We start from the raw sequence: 19,316 nt of genomic DNA, 5'->3' as shown, positions 1-19,316 counted from the left end.
AGGTGGTATTTACTGGTTCTCCGAACTACTCAAAATTTCCGCTACCGTTTCTCCAGAACCGGTCAGAACCTGCTGAAACCCACCTCTGCGGCAGTTATGTTTTTGTCTCTAAGACTTTAATCATCCTAGTTGCTCTTCTTTGCACTTTTTCCAAAGTCTCACCATCTTTTTTGTCATGTGGTGACCAAAACTGGATGCAGGATTCCAGGTGTGGCTTTACGAAGGCTTTATAAAGCGGTACTAATACTTCATGTCTTTTTGATTCTCTGTTTCTCTTTATACAACGAAGGATTGTATTAGTGTTTTGGCTGCTGCCGCACACGGCTGGCTCATGTTTAAGTGAGTGTCCATTGCAGGGGTGGTTTCTAAAAAATTTTACTACCGTTTTTGTGGGCGTGGCTTAATTGTGGGCGTGGTTTGATGGTCATGTGACAAGCAATTCTTTAGGATTTAGCAGAGATACTGGTCTACCAGGCTTTTAACTGCTTGCAGAGCCGTACCGGTCCACCCATTTGTTTTTGGAGCGCACTGGTCTACCACCACTCTGCCTTTTACCGCTGATCAGCTTTGAGGCGCCGCAGCAAGAGTTTAAACAGTTTTTTGACGCTCTGCCACCATCGAGAGCATTGGAAACTGCTTTCAGGCAGCTTGGCCTCAATTGCCAATCTACCACCACCGAGCAGTTTACAAGGAGTGTATCGGTTCTAGCCGATCAGTTGTGAGGCTTCTTGGCTTCTCAATTTAAAGCGACGGTGTCTTTTTTTTTTTTTTCTTCTTCTCTTCTTTGTCAAGTGAGCCCTGATTTTTTCCTTCTAGCCGATCAGCTGGGACTCGGGAGGCAGCAAATAGATTGGGGGCTGGGCCAGGCAGAGGTGGCATTTACCAGTTCTCCGAACTACTCAAAATTTCCACTATCGGAGAAAGGGTAACAGGATTTGAGATAGTAAAGAAGGTTAAATATTTAGGAGTTTATATTATGACCACAAATATGAAACTGTATCAGCACAATTATGAACCGTTGTGGCAAAAAATACAGAAAGAGATGGAAAAGTGGAAAAAATTACAATTGTCTTTGCTGGGAAGGATAGCGGCAGTAAAAATGAATGTCTTACGGAGGTTTTTATTATTTTTTTTTCAAATGATACCTATACTTAAAAAAGATGAAAATTTGAAGGAATGGCAGAAGGGCATAAATAAGCTTGTGTGGGCAGGGAAGAAACCGAGAGTAAATCAAAAGATAATGCAAAATACACGAGAAAGAGGAGGTCTTAAAATGCCCAATTTAAGATTGTATTACGAAGCCGCTGCCCTCTCAGCAGTTACTGATTGGATAAATTTAACGGAGGAAAGGATATTAAACATTGAAGGATATGGTCTGGTCTACAGCTGGCATGCTTATTTATTGTATGATAAGAAAGTAGATAAGACTTTTAAAAGTCATATATTAAGGAATGCTTTATTGCGTGTCTGGAAGAAGTATCAATACAAATTAAACGATAAGTTACCAATATGGACAGTACCCAGACACGCGATAGAGAATATAAATGTAGAGCAAAAACAAGATAAGATTACATATAAAGAACTCCTTTATAAAGAAGGAGTTAGATTACAACTAAAATCTATGGAACAATTAAGAGAAGAAGGAATAATTAGAACTTGGTTTCAGTATGGACAGCTGCAGGCCAGATGGGGAGAAGATCAGAAAACTGGTATTTTGCAACAGGATGAGAACTTGATAAAAACAAATAAGAGATAAAAGTCAAATGCATATAAAAAGGTTGTATAATGTATTAGTGGAAATAGATTCAGAAACAGAGCTAGTCAAGGATTGTATGATAAAATGGGCACAAAATATAGGAGAACCAATAATGATGGAAACATGGGAAAAGATATGGGTTAGAAATGTAAGATTTACACAAGCCCAAAATTTAAGAGAGAATTTTTATAAAATGTTTTATAGATGGCATTTCGATCCAAAAAAACTAGCCTGTATGAATCCCAATTTACAACCTAAATGTTGGAGATGTGAGTGTGAAGATGCTACGTATTTTCATATATGGTGGACATGTAAAAAAATTAAGGCTTTTTGGATAAAAATATGGTGGATTATTCAAAATATTTTAAAGAAAAAGATCAAATTTACACCACAGCTTTTTTTGTTGGGAATAGTTACGGATTGTACTGTGGCAGAGACTAAATTGGTTTTAAACTTAATAACAGCAGCCAGGTTACTGGTGGCACAGTATTGGAAGAAGGAAGATCCACCTACTATTGAGGAATGGACATTAAAAGTCGCGCATCTGGCAGAGATGGCAAACATTTCATCATATCTCAAAGACCACTCAAACGAAAGATATATATCGGAATGGAGAAGATGGATTGACTATATTCAAAACAAGTACCAGACTAAGAAGTTTCATATAGCTTATGAATGAAACATTCTTAATTTTTTAGTTTTATGTTTATAGTGTTTTGAGTTATAAGGAGTTAAAGACCTAGGGAGAATTGGAAGTCAACAAATTGTTAGCATATTTTAGTTTTATGTTTGTGAATGCTATACCCTGTGCTTGTTCTGGGAAGTCTAGGGAGGGGGGTGGGGGGAAGGGGGGAGGGGAAGGGTGGATGGGTGGGTAAGGGGGGTGGGAGGGGGTGAGGGTGGAGGGGTGGGAGGGGGGAGAAAATGTTTGTATCTTTTATAAAACTTTTCAATAAAAAAAAAAAATTCCACTATCGGTTCGCAAGAACCGGGGAGAACCGGTAGCAACCCACCACTGCTCCATTGGGACTCCAATGTCCCCTCTCACAGTTAATTGTTTGTGAGCCAGGTTTCGCCTAATCTGTACTTGTACCCACTCTAAAATCTAACATAGCTGCACCTCTGGGAGATGAAAAATAGAGTTTTCCTCCTCCGAAATTGTGACTGTCCCCCATGCCTTTGATGGCATAATTTACTAGCGGTGAGGATCTCTCCCTCCCTCTCTCCCTCCCTCCCTCCCTCCCTCTCCCCCTCCCCAAGACTGCTCCGAGCTCTCTGCGGCCAAACCTCTGCAGCCATTTGTCAGAGTCAGCCAAAAGTTTTATCAATGCAGCTAATTAAATGCTGCCTCTTCAAAGAACCGCTCCTGCCGGTTTAAATGCGCCCTGGGTAATTGGATACGGCCCCACAGGGATTGTATTTCGGTGTCATAATGGAAATATTTCGCAGGGAAGCGTTGGTTAATGGTTAGGACGCTGGGTCAGCAGGGTTTTAGCTGTGCACCGGCTGCAGGGTTCTTCAGTTCAATTTCAGTTCCTTACCCAAACTAGCTAACATCATTAGCACTGATAACGTTACCTACGGTAATTTGGGTAATGAAACATCTGCAAGAAAACAAGCAAGCTCGGAGAGCACCAAGGACCTCTCCTGTCAACCCTGAGCTGCAAATATTCTCCTTTTTAAATTTCAATTCAGAATAGAGCTGGAAGGGACCTTGGGGGTCCTCTAGTCCAGCCCCCTGCTCAAGCAGGAGACCCTATACCCGGGGTCTGCAACCTTAAACACTCAAAAGAGTCATTTGGACCCGTTTCCCACAGAAAAGAAAACACCGGGAGCCACAAAACCCTTCCCGTGCCTGACTATTTCTTGAGCGGCCACAAAACTAGCATATGTAGTTGAATTAAACGTTCTGTTTTCTTCTGAAACTTTTCTTTTCTTGGATTTATCTATGATTGGCCTACCGGGGGTTGAGAAGCTCAATAAATTGTGTGCCGGCAGGTGTCGCACATTGGCGGTTGTGATGCATATTTTGAATGACAGGGAGCTGCAGCAGAGGGATGAAAGAGCCACATGCGGCTCCAGAGCCGCAGGTTGCTGACCCCTACCCTATACCATTTCAGACAAGTGGCTGTTCAGTCTCTTTTTAAAAATCTCCAGTGATGAAGCATCCACAACTTCTGAAGGCAAGCTGTTCCACTGGTTAATTTTCCTCACTGTTAAGAAGGTTTTCCTTAATTCCAGATTGCTTCTGTCCTTGATTAGTTTCCATCCATTGTTTCTGGTTTTGCCTTCAGGTGCTTTGGAGAATAATTTGACCCCCTCTTCTTTATGGCAGCCCCTCAAATACTGAAATACTGCTATCAGTCACCCCTAGTCCTTCTTTTCTCTAGACTAGACTTACCCAGTTACTAAACATGTTCTTTAAATTTTTGTCTCCAAGCCTTTAATCATCTTAGTTGCTCTTCTTTGCACTTTTTCCCAAAGTCTCAACATCTTTTTTGTAGTGTGGTGACCAAAACTGGATGCAGGATTCCGGGTGTGGCCTTCCTAAGGTTTTATAAAGCAGTTCTTGAGCTGATGTGACTTCACTCTCCTTTGAAGGAGCCTCACGGATAGTTCAGCAGCCAGTTTTGGGTTGGAGATTGTGTGGGGGAGAGAGGGTTCTCAGACACAGTCCTTGATTTATAGCCATTCCATTAGTGACCATTCCAAGTTACAATGGCACTGAAATAAATGACGAATAGAATAGAATAGAATAGAATAGAATAGAACAGAACAGAACAGAACAGAACAGAACAGAACAGAACAGAACAGAACAGAACAATAGGGTGGATAAAAATCAATGATTTTTTTAAAAAAATAAAAAAAATCAGATTTTTTAAATTTAAATTGGATTTTTTTGATTTTTATCGAATTTATTTTAATAAAAAACGGGGTAAAAATCTATCGTAAGATAGTTTTCTATTTAAGATACGTAAATAATTTAGTTTATTCAGCATGGAATGGAGCTTAGTTATGTAGCATGAGGCTGTATATTCTGCAACACTGGGACTATCGGTGAGTCAACAGCGGGTCAAAGGAGTAGCAGAGATGACAGTTGCTCTTTAAAAATTATGATTTAAATCGAGTTGATTTAAATCAAGCCTTTTTACTAGTGATTTAAATCATGATTTAAATTGTGATTTAAATCAACTCGATTTAAATCAAATCCACCCTGGAATAGAATAGAATAGAATAGAATAGAATAGAATAGAATAGAATAGAATAGAATAGAATAGAATAGAATAGAATAGAATAGAATAGAATAGAATAGAATAGAATTCTTTACTGGCCAAGTGTGATTGGACACACAAGGAATTTGTCTTGGTGCATATGCTCTCAGAGTACATAAAAGAAAAGATATGTTCCTCAAGAATCATAAGGTACAATACTTAATGATAGTCATAGGGTACAAATAAGCAATGAGGAAACAATATAAATATAAATTGTAAGGATACAAGCAACAAAATTACAGTCATACAGTCATAAGTGGAAGGAGATGAGTGATGGGAACAATGAGAAGATTAATAGGAGTGCAGACTTAGTAAATAGTTTGGCAGTGTTGAGGGAATTATTTTTTAGCAGAGTAATGGAATTCGGGGAAAAACTGTTCTTGTGTCTAGTTGTTCTGGTGTGCAGTGCTCTATAGCGTCATTTTGAAGGTAGGAGTGGAAACAGTTTATGTCCAGGATGTGAGGGGTCTGTAAATATTTTTGACTCGTGCAGTGTACAGGTCCTCAATGGAAGGCAGGTTGGTAGCCATTGTTTTTTCTGGAGTTCTAATTATCCTCTGAAGTCTGTCTTGTTGGGTTGCAGAACCTTATGACCCTTTTTTTTTTTGCCGAACAGCTTCCCTGTGGTCATGTGATCAAAATTCATGAGCTTGGTAACTGTCCTGTACTTACGACGGAGGCAGTGTCCCCGGCGGTCACATAATCCCCTTTTGCGACCTTCTGACAAGCCAAGTCGGTAGGGAAGCCAGATTCACCTCAAAACCATCTTATAACTTAACTGCAGAGGTGGGCTTCACAGAATTTAACAATCGGTTTGCCCAGAATCGAAAATGGGAGCACGCCTTGCGCACAAGCGCGCTGCCTCAAAAACACGGTGATTGTATAGGATGGGATACCTTCTCTCGCGCATGCCCCTTATACACATGCACGCTGCGTTAAAAACACCGATTGTGTAAGACGGGATAGAGCCGGGGCAGGCGGGCGGGCCTAGCCCCTGCCGGTAACTACCCTGTTTCCCCCAAAATAAGACATCCCCTGATAATAAGCCCAATCGGGCTTTTGAGCGCATGGCAATAAGGCCAAGCGCTTATTTCAGGGTTCAAAAAAATATAAGACAGGGTCTTATTTTCGGGGAAACACGGTACCGGTTTGCCCGAACCAGTCAGAAACCGGCTGAATCCCACCCCTGCTTAACTGTGGTGATTCACTTAAGATCTGTGTCACGAAAGGTGGTAAAATGGGGGCTTAACAACCATCTTGCTTGGCAGTGGAAAGTTTGGGCTCAATTTGTGGTCGTTAAGTTGAGGACCACCTGTACCGTTTTCTTCCCCTCTTTGAATCTCTCCATGTGGGCCGTTCAGCCCTTCCTGACCCGATGGTCTCCGAGGGCATTGATATTGTTTGAAATTCTGGTTTACAGTCCTAAATCAACTGGGAATAAATCTTCCTTGGCACTCGAGCTAATCTGCATTACATATTTCTTCCTGCTGCAGGCTTCAGAATTCCAAGAATTTGACTTTTTATCAGGGCCCGGAATTAAGAAAATAATCAAGGTCTTGGCTTTAAAAATAGGAGAACTCAGAAGCTCTTGGTTGCACCTTGTAGGTCAGAGGAGAGTCGATAGTCGTGGACCCACGACGAGTAAAAATATTTTGGGGCTTCTAGACTTTGTAATACTGGAAGAAAATTGGTCTTGTTTCCTTTTCAGAGTATTGTTGTGCTGTTCAGAACGATAAACGGAATACTGACTGAGTAAATTGCAATACTGACTGAGTAAATTGCAAAATCTGTAAGTTTGGCAGGGTGCAGAACAGTGGTGGGTTTCAAATTTTTTTACTACCGGCTCTGTGGGCAGGGGAAGGTTACTGCAAAATCCCCATTTCCTTCCGATCAACTGGGTTTTGGGAGGCAGAGAATAGATGGGAGCGAGGCCAGTGGTATTTACCGGTTCTCAAAATCAGTCAATAAATTACTGTGGCTAACAGAATCTAGAACCCGAGTCCCCTTGTTCCTAGACCGGCCGCTTCTCCATTGTACCCGATTGGCTCTTGGGCTGAGAGAGGGAGGGACTGTTCAAATTCAGGCAATGAACCTCTGTGCCTGAAAAGAGATTATAGGTCAGGGATGGCGAGTCAGGCCAGTTTTCGGCACTACCGTGTGAGCGAACGGATCGCGCTCCGGAAAAGCCAAACTTTCGGGTTCTCCTGTCAGGGTGGTCACGGCAGTCAGGATGGGGAGGCGACACGGGTGCGAGCTGTTTAGGACCGAGTCTGCAGAGGAAACGAAGCCCCGCCTCCCTGCTCCAGGAGTCAGTTTTTTCGACTCGGTAGAGTAGGACAGGCGTGTCTCATATCCTTTCCTCTACAAACCCGGCTAATTTAGCGAATTTCCAGCGTGAACGGCATCGGATTCCGCTGAAGACCGCTAGACGGTAGGGCGGCCGGCTGGCTGAGCCCTCGGCGCGCACGAGCCTGCTCTTCCGCGCTACGCAGAATTCGCCGATTTCGAGCTTGGGGCTGCGACTCGGGCTTTGCCCTGCAGCTGGGAGGCGTGAGGGCCATTCCGCGCCGCTTCTTCGCGCCAATTTGCCTCCGCAGCTGGAAAGCCTCCCTCTTCATCAAAGGACGCTGAGAGCTTTCCTCTTCGCCTGGCAGCTTCGGATTAACAGCGGGAGGCTAGAGCGGGCGGCGCAGTGAGTTTTTTATTAATTTTTGCCTCAGTTTGAGTTACCGCTCCTCAGCAGCTTTTCAAGATGGCGGACGCCAGTTTAAAAGTAGTTTCCCGCTCTAAGAAGAGCAGGGAGAAACGGGCCCGAGGGCCCGATCCAGAGGAGGGCTGCTCCGGGACCCAGCTTGCGAAGAGGGCCAAGAGCCAGGAGAACCCTAGACCATCAGGGACACGCTCCTCGTCAACATCCAGGCATACGAGGGACGAGGAGCATGTGGCGCGCATGTGCACCTGACAATCAGCTGGCGGGCATGCATGCGCACACTGATTTTTGGCACTGCCGTGCGTGGAAAGGACCAGCTGATCTTCACGCACGCATGTGCACCAGAAACCCAGAAGACAAACAGGCAAGGCTGTGCGTGCCGGGCAACATGGCTTTGCATGCCACTTTGGGCACGTGTGCCATAGTTTCGCCATCACGGGTATAGGGGTTTCCTGCCTGAGCAGGGGGTTGAACTAGAAGACTTCCAAGGTCCCTTCCAACCATATTATTCTGTTTTTCATTACACCTGATGACAACTATTCTTGGAAGTGCCCCCCAGTTCTCAGAAAGGTTTGGAGGCCACACAAGATGGGCGTGCTCTCTTGTGGCCACTGGAAAGTGAAATATGTAAAGAATTGTCTCTCTTTTCTTTGTGTGTGTGTGTGTGTGTGCAGTGGTGGGTTCCTCCCGGTTCTCCCGAGCCGGTAGCGGTGACGATATGACATCACCGAACCGGTTCTGCCCGCCCCCCCGCGTTATTCTTACCTTTTATTTGGTCCCACCCCCAATCTATTGCTGCCTCCTGAATCCCAGCTGATGGCTAGAGGGAAAAAACCTGTTTAAACTCTTGCCGCGGGGCTTCAAACGGCCGCCCTACAGCTGATCAGAGTTAAAAGAAAACAAATGAGTAGACCGGTGCCTGCAAAAAATACATGAGTAGATCAGTGCCTGCAAAAATAAATGGGTAGACCAGTGCCTGCAAAAATACATGAGTAGATCAGTGCCTGCAAAAATACATGAGTAGATCAGTGCCTGCAAAAATAAATGGGTAGACCAGTGCCTGCAAAAATACATGAGTAGATCAGTGCCTGCAAAAATAAATGGGTAGACCAGTGCCTGCAAAAATACATGAGTAGATCAGTGCCTGCAAAAATAAATGGGTAGACCAGTGCCTGCAAAAATACATGAGTAGATCAGTGCCTGCAAAAATAAATGGGTAGATCAGTGCCTGCAAAAATAAATGGGTAGACCGGTGCCTGCAAAAATAAATGGGTAGACCGGTGCCTGCAAAAATACATGAATAGATCGGTGCCTGCAAAAATAAATGGGTAGACCAATGCCTGCAAAAATAAATGGGTAGACCAGTGCCTGCAAAAATACATGAGTAGATCGGTGCCTGCAAAAATAAATGAGTAGACCGGTGCCTGCAAAAATAAATGAGTAGACTGGTGCCTGCAAAAATAAATGGGTAGATCGGTACAGCTCTGCAACAGTTAAAAGCCTGGTAGACCAGTACCTCTGCTAAATCCTAAAGAATTGTCACATGACCATCAAGCCACACCCACAAAATAAGCCACGCCCACAGAACCGGTAGTAAAAATTTTAGAACCCACCCCTCTGTGTGTGTGTGTGTGTGTGTGTGAGAGAGAGAGAGAGGGAGGGAGGGGGAGAGTGAAAGAGAGAAAGAGACCATTCACACAAAACCATCCCCTCTCCACCCACAATCCCGCCAATCTGCAAAGCCAGAAAGTTTGGGGACTGCTGTCCTAAGGAATTCATGATGAAACTGAATGTGAAAACAAGATGGCAAAAAAACCAGGAAATCCGTAGAAGGCCCATCTTCATAAATACGAGTCAGTTGCCAAGCTGTGACCATGGGGACGCTGCAAGGGTTGTTCAGTGTGAAAAAACAGTCATAAGTCCCTTTTTCCAGTCCCGCTGTAACTTCGAAAAATCACTAAACGAACTGCCGTAACTCAAGGACTACCTACTTAACGACCACAATGGAGGCCAACATTTCTGTTGCTAAGTGAGGCATTTGTTCAGTGAGTTTTGCCCCCATTTTACAACCTTTCTTGCCACAGGTGTTTAAGAGAATCGCTGCAGTTCTTAAATTAGTCACACGGTTGTTAAGTGAATCTGGCTTCCCCTTTGATTTTGCTGGCCGGAAGGTCGCAAAAGAGGATCACGTGACCCTGGGACACTGCGACCGTCATAAACATGAGTCAGTCGACAAGCATCTAAATTTTGATCACGTGACCAATGGGGGATGCGGCAGCGGTCGTAAGCGTGAAAACTGGTCATAAGTCACTTTTTTCAGTGCCGTTGTAACTTCGAACGGTCACTAAACGAACTGCTATAAATCGAGATCTACTTGTACCCAAATTTTCTAATACACAATCCTGTAGAAAGCAATCAGATAGAGAAGCAGCTCTCTGCCCGCCTGCTGGGAGGTATAATTAGGCAATTAAAAAAACATCCCCTATCGCAGCTCTCAAAAAGAGCCAGCCTTTTATTGCTCGTCATCCTTTATTTATCGCAACGAATGTAAAATTAGCGGTCGCTTGCGGGAAAGCGAACGAGATACCAGAAAACCAAAAACGAGAAAGAAGCCGCCGCCGCCACGCAGGGCAGCTGAAAAAAAAAAACTGACGTGAAGCTATTGGCACATCGCTGGATCCTTCTGGTTTTCGCCCACCCCACAATTTCTAAGTCTTAAGTAAGCAGTTCTGCTCCCTACCCCCCACCCCCACCCCCTCCTGTTTTCCCAAGTTTGTAACCGCATTTGATAGGAAATCTACAGCCGGCGATTCCGGTAAGAGCTGCAAAGGACGAGCTTCACTTACTTACGGTTTCACGGAGGGTAACTTATTACGGAGGGGAGAAAATCAATAAAGGAGACGGAGAGAAACCTTCTTCTGCATTAGCTTGCTGTCCCTACAGCTGGGAGCAGTTAGGGTTTTCACTGGAGGGCTCTGCCCAATAAGTAAAAGCTAGTCTAGAAGGGGTTAGGGTTAGGGGGTGCGTTTGGGGGGGCAACAATGGTGATTGAGAGATGTCCAGTGTTTAATTTAATTTAATTTAATTAATCATATTTCTACGCCGCCCAACTCCCAAGGGACTCTGAGCGGCTCACAACAAAAATAATACAAACAATGAACATAATTTTTTAAAAAAAACATTATAAAAGCATTTTAAAAACATTAAAAGCCCATGCACGCCATCCATGGCCGGATCTCGCAAGATTGGACAGCGAGATCAACGGCCCCAGGCCTGCCGGAAAAGCCAGGTCTTCACCGCTTTCCGGAAGGCCAATAGGGTGGGGGTAGTCCGGATCTCAGGAGGTAATTGGTTCCAGAGAGCTGGGGCAGCCATAGAGAAGGCCCTTCCCCGCGGGCCCGCCAGCCGGCATTGTTTAGCTGACGGGACCCGGAGGAGACCAACTCTGTGGGATCTTACTGGTCTCTGGGAGCTATGCGGTAGAAGGCGGTCTCGAAGATAGCCTGGCCCTGAGCCATGTAGGGCTTTAAAGGTAATAACCAACACCTTGAATTGTGCCCGGAGACCAATCGGGAGGCAGTGCAGCTCGCGGAGAATTGGTGTAATGTGGGTTTGATGGGCGGTTGTCTGAATCAATGTGCTGAGCACATTGTAAGCCGCCCTGAGTCTCCGGAGAAGGGCGGCATATAAATCAAATTAAAAAAAAAAAAATCCGCAGTCTGCAACTCATTCTGGTTCCAGTAGTGATAGGATTCAAATTTTTTACTATCAGTTCTGTGGGTGTGGCTTGGTGGGCGTGGCAGGGGAAGGATACTGTAAAACCTCCATTCCCACCCCACTCCAGGGGAAGGATACTGTAAAATCTCCATTCCCTCCCCACTCCAGGGGAAGGTTACTGCAAAATCCCCATTTCCTCCCGATCAGCTGGGACTTGGGAGGCAGAGAATAGATGGGAGCAGGGCCAGTCAGAGGTGGTATTTACCGGTTCGCCGAACTACTCAAATTTTTCGCTACTGGTTCTCCAGAACTGGTCAGAACCTGCTGAAACCCACCTCTGGGTTCCAAGGACCGGTTTCGGAAGAAAAAATGCCTTCCACGGACTTGGGTGAGTGGGAAATGGTTTCATTGTGCACAACCCAGAACCCCCCCCCCACACGCACAGATGAAGCTTCACTCATTCGCCTGCTGCTTCTGTGACCTGGTTCCCAAGAGGCCACGGACTGGTACCGGCCCATGGCTCAGGCGTTGGAGAGCCCTGATTAGGAACCCCAAGCAAGGAGAGAAGCAACCTGAAATGAAGGAGAAACTTCCTAACGGCGATGACAATTAACCAGTAGAACGGCTTGCCTTCAGAAGTTGTGGGTGCTGCTTCATCAGTGGAAGTTTTTAAGAAGAGACTGGACCAGGGGGGTCAAATTCAAGGCCCGTGGGGAGCTTAGATCTGGCTCTTGGGGCCGCCCTGCAAACAGCAAAGGACTGGCCTTTTACTGGCCCTCCCGAGCTCCATTTTTGCTGGCAGAGGGCTACAGGAGGCCGTCGCAGCTGAAAACAGCCCAGATCACATGTGGCCCCGATACGAGTAACGTTGAGTTGGCCACACCCACCCTGGCCACGCCCCTCTCACCTCCCCCGAGGTCGAACACAACCCTGATGCATTCTGTCCCAGGGTCATGTGAGCAGCATCTGTATACGTATATATATATATTTACAAGTTTTCAGCGAGCTTCCAACAAGCCAAGTCAATGGGGAAGCCAGATCTACTTAATGACCGCATGATTCAGTGAACAACCGTGAGGAAAAAGGTCATGAAATGGGGCAAAACTCACTTAACTGCCTTGCCTAGCAAACTGAAATTTTGGGTTCAATTGTGATCGTAAGTCAAGGACTACCTATACCCGTGATGGCGAACCTATGGCATGCGTGCCACAGGTGGCACGTGGAGCCATATCTGTGGGCACACGAGCGTTGTCCTAGCTCAGCTCCAGCACGCATGCATGCACCGGCCAGCTGATTTTCAGGCCTGCCGGAAGTCGGGAAATGAACTGTTTCCGGCCTCCAGAGGGCCTCCATGGGGGTGGGGAAGGCTGTTTTCGCCCTCCCCAGGCTCCAAGAAAGCCTCTGGAGCTTGGGGAAGGCAAAAAACAGGTCTACCTGTAACCTGTAACCTTTTTGCCGTTGGGTGCCAAAAACGGGGGGAGTCCCGGGGGCCATGCGCGCATGCGCGGGGGGGGGGGCAGGGTGCAGGGGGGGCATTGAATTATGGGTGTGGGCACACGCAACCCACCCTGTGCACTTTTGGCACGTGACCTCAAAAATGTTAGCATCACTGCCCTATACCATTCCAAACAACAGAGGCACCATAACTAAAGATCAGAAAGCCTGGCCTAAATCTAAAACTCTACAGTATCTAAAATAAAGGAAATTCTTTGGGATTATGCTCCTCAGCACCAAGGTCAGAATAAACGAATAACAGAGTTGGAAGGGTCCTTGGAGGCCTTCTAGTCCAACCCTGTTCAAGCAGGAAACCCTACACCAGTGATGGCTAACCTTTTTGCTGTTGCATGCCAAAAGCGAGTGGAGTGCGGGTGTGTGTGTCATGTGCATTTGTGACCACACCAATAATTCAATCCCCCCAGTACCCTGCCCCCCTGCGCATACGCAAGCAATCTCCCCCCCGCGCTGCCCCCACTTTTGGCACGCATCAGCAAAAAGGTTACCAGTGTGTCCAGAAGGCTCGTTTTTCACCCTCCCCAGGCTCCAAAGGCTCTCTTGGAGCCTGGGAAGAATAAACCTTTAAAGCGCTCCATGGCTTAGGACCTGGCTATCTACAAGACTGCATTCTGCCACCGATTGCCTCCCACCGACCGGTACGCTCCCACAGAGAGGGTCTCCTCAGGGTGCCGTCAGCCAAACAATGTAGACTGGCGACCCCCAGGGGGAGAGCCTTCTCTGTGGGGGGCCCTGCCCTCTGGAATGAATTGCCCCCGGACATACGAAGGATCCCCGACCTCCGCGCCTTCCGTCGTGCAGTGAAGACCCTGTTATTCCAGCAAGCTGCTCTGATGGGATAAATGATTTTAATTTGGTTTTAATGGGGGTTTAAAATTGGTTTTAAAATGAGAGTTTTAAATTCGGCCTATGATTTAATTATTTTAATCTGCTTTTAAATTCTATTTTGTACATTGTTTTATTATGGCTGTTCACCGCCCTGAGTCCTTCGGGAGAAGGGCGGTATATAAATCAAATCAAATCAAATCAAATCAAATCAAATCAAATCAAATCAAATCAAATCAAATCAAAAAATAAATAAATAATTAATAAAAACTGCCTTCCCCACCCTCCCGAGACCCTCCGGAGGCCGGAAACGGTTTGTTTTCCGACTTCCGGTGGGCCCAGAAGGCCCGTTTTTCACCCTTCCCAAGCTCCAGAGGCTTTCTTGGAGCCTGGGGAGGGTAAAAACAGCCATCCCCCCCCCACACACACACCCGGAGGCAGGAAATGGTCTGTTTCCCAACTTCCGGTGGGCCAGGAAGGCCCGATCAGCTGGCCAGCGCACACATGTGCGCTGGAGCTGAGCTAGGTCAGCGCTCGCGTGCCCACAGATATGGCTCTGCGTGCCACTTCTGACACGTGTGCCATAGGTTCACCATCACGGCCCTACACCGTTCCACACAAATGGTTGTCCAAGCTCCTCTTAAAACCCTCCAGTGATGGAGCCACCCACAACTTTGGGAGGCAAGTCGTTCCACCAATTAATTGTTCTCACCGTCAGGAAATTTCTCCTTAGTTCTAAGTTGCTTCTCTCCTTGATTAGTTTCCCTCCATTGCTTCTTGTCCTGCCTTCAGGTGCTTTGGAAAAAAAGTTGACCCATTCTTCTTTGTGGCAGCCCCTCCAAAATTGGAAGACTGCTATCATGCCACCCCTAGTCCTTCTTTTCATTAAACCAGACAGTGTTGGTGAACACTGGCCTGTCATCCAAAATGTCATGGCTCTGTCATCTCTGACACACATGTCATAGGTTTGCTAATATTGATCGGATTGCGAATTTGGAAATTATCCCGGGAGAAGCGTTGAAGAAGTTGCTTACATATTAATTGCTAAGAAAACATGATGGATGTATCCATGAAAAGTCAAGCTCAGTTTGTAGAAATCTTTTAAAAAAGAAAAAAACAGCTGCCATTTTTTTTTGCCAAGTATTTGGCAATTTCCGGTCAAAAGGGGACTTATTCAAGAAAATGTTCCAAATAATTTTATTTTTATTTTTTAAATAATGCTACAATTGGAAGCAATTTTGTGAACGTTTGATGCGTACAGTTGAGATCATTTTTTCTTTTATTTCCAGTAGAGGAGACTGCAGTTATGTTGGATTTCTTGGAAATTTTTTCCAATGTCCTCAATGGTCTGGAATCTAAATTAAGCATTATTGATGCCTTTTTTTTTTTAGTAAAATAAGTTGAAAATTACGCCAGATTAATTTTGTTTGCTACACAAACAGCTTAATTTTTCTTCCTTTAGCCCACAGCATTTCTAAGAATACGGAATATTTTTAATTCAAATTAGATGACATGCGCTAAATGAGTTTCAAATAGCTCAGCAAATCAAGATTTATTTGGAAATTGTAGCGGTTCCAACGTATTATTTCAGTTAAACAAATGCTATTTTGAAAAGTTGCCAAAGTCATTATTTCCCTTTGTGATATATTTTAGATGGGAGAAAATGATACTTTGGGGATTTAGCCAGTTCGCACCTTTTCGGGAGAACCGGTTGTTAACTTTCTAAGCAGTTCGGAGAACCGGTTGTTGGAAGAAATCTTATTTTGTTTTTTTCCACTTTATACAGAGCTAATCCTGTAAGGAAGGCAGGAAGGAAACATTCTGGTGTTGTTTCTAGCCTAATCTTTATTGCCCTGCTTACAGAAACTGCCTCTCTGGTTAACCCTTATTACATTGTAACAGCTAAGTCGAAGCGCCCATCGACATGAGTGACGTTGAGTTGGCCACGCCCACATGGTCACATGACCACCGAGCTACGCTTACCCATCTGGCCATTAGGGCAGAGAACCGGTTGTTAAATTATTTGAATCCCACCACTGCATATAACTCTTAGTACAGGTCGTCCTCAACTTACAACAGTTCATTCAGTGACAGTTCAAAGTTACAACAGCACTGAAAAAATATGTCCGCTTTTCACACTTACGACCATTGCGACATCCACATGGTCACGTGATCAGATGCTTGGCAACTGACCCGTATTTATGACGGACTGCCTGCACATTTGCTCTGTTCCTAATTTTTTCCCTTTCTTTTTTCCCCCCTCAGGATATGTTGCAGAGGGAAGGGCCGAGATAAGGGATCTCCTTGGACCTCCAGAGACCGACCGGCTTCCGATTCCTCCATGAAGCAGCACAAAGCCTGATGCCCACTTTGCCCCTCACCATGGACAGGGGGAGGAGTTACCACCCGCCATGTACACACCAGCAGCCCGGCAATACACTGTATAGGACACCCACCCTTCAAACCCAGCTTGGCTTGCCCACCACTGAGGTGAGTGTCCCTGGGAGATGAGTCCTCAGATATAAGGGATTTAGCCACAGGTCAGCCTTTCTTAGATTACCCCTCACCGCAAGACTTGGTTCACCTCTTGCACTAAGTTCTAATTTGCTTAGTCTTGATTTAGCTGGGTACCTATGTTACGCTAAGACATAAACCGTGGTTTACAAGCCACAGCCATTCAGGTTCACACATTATGCCGGTGTTTCTTAATCTTGGACACTTTTAGATGGGTGGACTTCAATTCCCAGAATTCCTCAGCCAGGAGTGTTTCTTGACCTTGGCCAGTTTTAGATAGGTGGACTTCAACTCCCAGAATTCCTCAGCCAGAAGTGTTTGTCAATCTTGGCCCCTTTCAAATAGGTGGACTTCAGCTCCCAGAATTACTCAGCCAGGAGTGTTTGTCAATCTTGGCCCCTTTGAAATAGGTGGACTTCAACTCCCAGAATTCCTCAGCCAGGAGTGTTTGTCAATCTTGGCCCCTTTGAAATAGGTGGACTTCAGCTCCCAGAATTCCTCAGCCAGGAGTGTTTGTCAATCGTGGCCCCTTTCAAATAGGTGGACTTCAACTCCCAGAATTCCTCAGCCAGCCACCCCCTCTGAAAGTGGCCAAGATTGACAAACATTGAATTATATTCACCCTTCAAACCCAGTTTTGCTTATGGCATTGTGTACCCAGTCAGCATTACCTTCTAATACTACATTTATACTCCTGAGATCAACTGGTTTGATTCTTCATGTCAGCAACAACAGACCAATCTAGGATTTCCATCAAGATGTCCTAATCTTGACTAGAAGGCTTTTTTCCATCCTTTCGATTTCCTGCTACTTACTTTGCTTTGCTCTGTTTTATTTGGCTTACTTTCTAGACATGTCCATTTTCACCAGTAGTCCTTTTGCTTTTATTGGCTTTTGGGCCTGCTTTTAGTGATGGTGATAGTTATCCTTTCCCCATTCCCCACGCTTTTGGCCTGTTGCCAACACTGTAGGAGGAGACAATGATTGGCTAAAAATTCAAGAGGAATTTGGGAAGGGGCATCTTTTCTAATGAACAGGTTCATATTCATGAGGTGCAGCTGATTTATTTATTTCATTTTTATCCTACCTACGCTATTTTTATAATTTAATTCAAGGCAGCAAAACTAAAACTAAATTAAACTAAAACTCCTAAAATTCCTTCCTCCTTCTATTTTCCCCACAACAACAACTCTGTAAGGTGTGTTGGGCTGAGAGAGAGGGATTGGCCCAAAGTCACCCAGATGGCTTTCATGCCTAAAGTGGGATTAGAACTCATTGTCTCCTATTGATTGATCCAAGGCCACCCAATTGACTTCCATGCCTAAGGCAGGACTAGAACTCACTGTCTCTTGGTTTCTTCTCTGGTGTCTTAATCACTAGACCAGTGTTTCTCAACCTTGGTAGCTTGAAGATGGGTGGACTTCAACTCCCAGAATCCCCCAGCCAGCAGCGCTGGCTGGGGGATTCTGGGAGTTGAAGTCCACCCATCTTCAAGCTACCAAGGTTGAGAAACACTGAACTAGACCAAAGTGGCTCTCAAATTTATGCACAAAAGCACATGCCTTTTAATGAAAACAGCTTTCCAATTCCAATCTCTTCTTTAAAACCTCCAGTAATGGAGCCCCCACAACTTCTGGAGGCAAATTGTTCCATTGATTAATTGTTCTCACTGTCAGGAAATTTCTCCTTAGTTCTAAATTGCTTCTCTCCTTGATTAGTTTCCACCCATTGCTTCTTGTCCTGCCCTCAGGTGCTTTGGAGAATAGTTTGACTCCTTCTTCTTTGTGGCAACCCCTGAGATATCGGAAGACTGCTATCATGTCTCCCTTAGTCCTTCTTTTCATTAAACTAGACATTCCCAGTTCCTGCAACCGTTCTTCATATGTTTTAGCCTCCAGTCCCCTAATCATCTTTGTTGCTCTTCTCTGCACTCTTTCTAGAGTCTCAACATCCTTTTTACATCGTGGCGACCAAAACTGGATGCAACATTCCCAATGTGGTCTTACCGAGCCGTTATAAAGTGGTATTAACTACTTCTATTCTGTTATTCTGTTACAGACACAAGAGTTTTAGTAGTATACAGATTTAATCAAGGAGAGGACGGTTAGACGGATCTGTGCTTGAGTAGCATTTATTAGAATTCTTTTTAGCAGAGTAAATTCTAAGTCATTAAACTGAAAATATAGGCTCAAGAGGAAATTTAAAAAGGGAATTCGCTGCTTCCCATATTTCCATGTTTGGGGAAGCAGCGCCAGTTCTGCGTTCCATAATGGTGTTCTTTATTTATGGTTTGGCTTGTTTATGAGATGTAGAGGCTGCTGTTACTCTGGACAGCTTAATAAATAAATGTATATGTATATCAGTGGTAGGTTTAAAAATTTTTTACTACCGGTTCTGTGGGTTTGGCTTGGTGGGCGTGGCATGGCTTGGTAGCATGGGAGGGGAAAGATATTGTAAAATCCCCATTCCCTCCCCAATCCAGGGGAAGGTTACTGCAAAATCCCCATTTCCTCCCAATTAGCTGGGATTTGGGAGGCAGAGAATAGAGGGGTGCGGGGCCAATCAGAATTTTTACTACCGATTCTCCGAACTACTTAAAATTTCCACTACCGGTTCTCCAGAACTGGTCAGAACCTGCTGAAACCCACCTCTGATGTATATGGTCGCCCAACTCACTTACAGTGTCTCTGGGCGGCTTACAGAATTAACCTCCCCCAATGCAAAACCACCTCACCCTGGGGTCCTCAGGCCTACTGTCAAAATCATGTCTTGAGGATTTTTTGAAAGGTTTGCTTACCAACTATGGCAAGAACGGTCCTAAAACAGGGTGCAACTCACTTAAGAATTGCTTTGCTAGCAATGGAAATTCTGTGGTCGCTAAGTGGAGGATTACCGGCACTTGTGAAATAAAGGGGGATCTTCTGTAGCAAAGGACTTTGATTTAGCATGCTTTGCTCTACATTCTGCTGTTGCTGTTTCAGTCATTCTGTGCTCCCAGTTGCAAGTAGAT

At 45.1% G+C, this 19,316-nt stretch overlaps 1 protein-coding gene across 2 annotated transcripts in view; it reads left to right on the top strand.

The window, feature by feature from the left end:
* Window positions 1-19,316, top strand: part of SBNO2 (strawberry notch homolog 2) — a 162,178-nt gene that overhangs the window by 30,616 nt on the left and 112,246 nt on the right. For both annotated transcript variants that reach the window (XM_087873738.1, XM_087873691.1), the window contains exon 2: window positions 16,058-16,282. In XM_087873738.1, the coding sequence (XP_087729864.1) occupies window positions 16,154-16,282 (129 nt within the window). In that variant the 5' untranslated portion in view covers window positions 16,058-16,153. The remainder of the gene's footprint in view (window positions 1-16,057; window positions 16,283-19,316) is intronic.

This window comes from Pantherophis guttatus, chromosome 1, assembly GCF_059756535.1.
Source record: "Pantherophis guttatus breed Tessera chromosome 1, ASM5975653v1, whole genome shotgun sequence".
Taxonomy (NCBI): Eukaryota; Metazoa; Chordata; class Lepidosauria; order Squamata; family Colubridae; genus Pantherophis; species Pantherophis guttatus.
The sequence above is the reverse complement of the archived record's forward strand: the minus strand, read 5'-3'. Positions and strand labels throughout refer to the sequence as shown.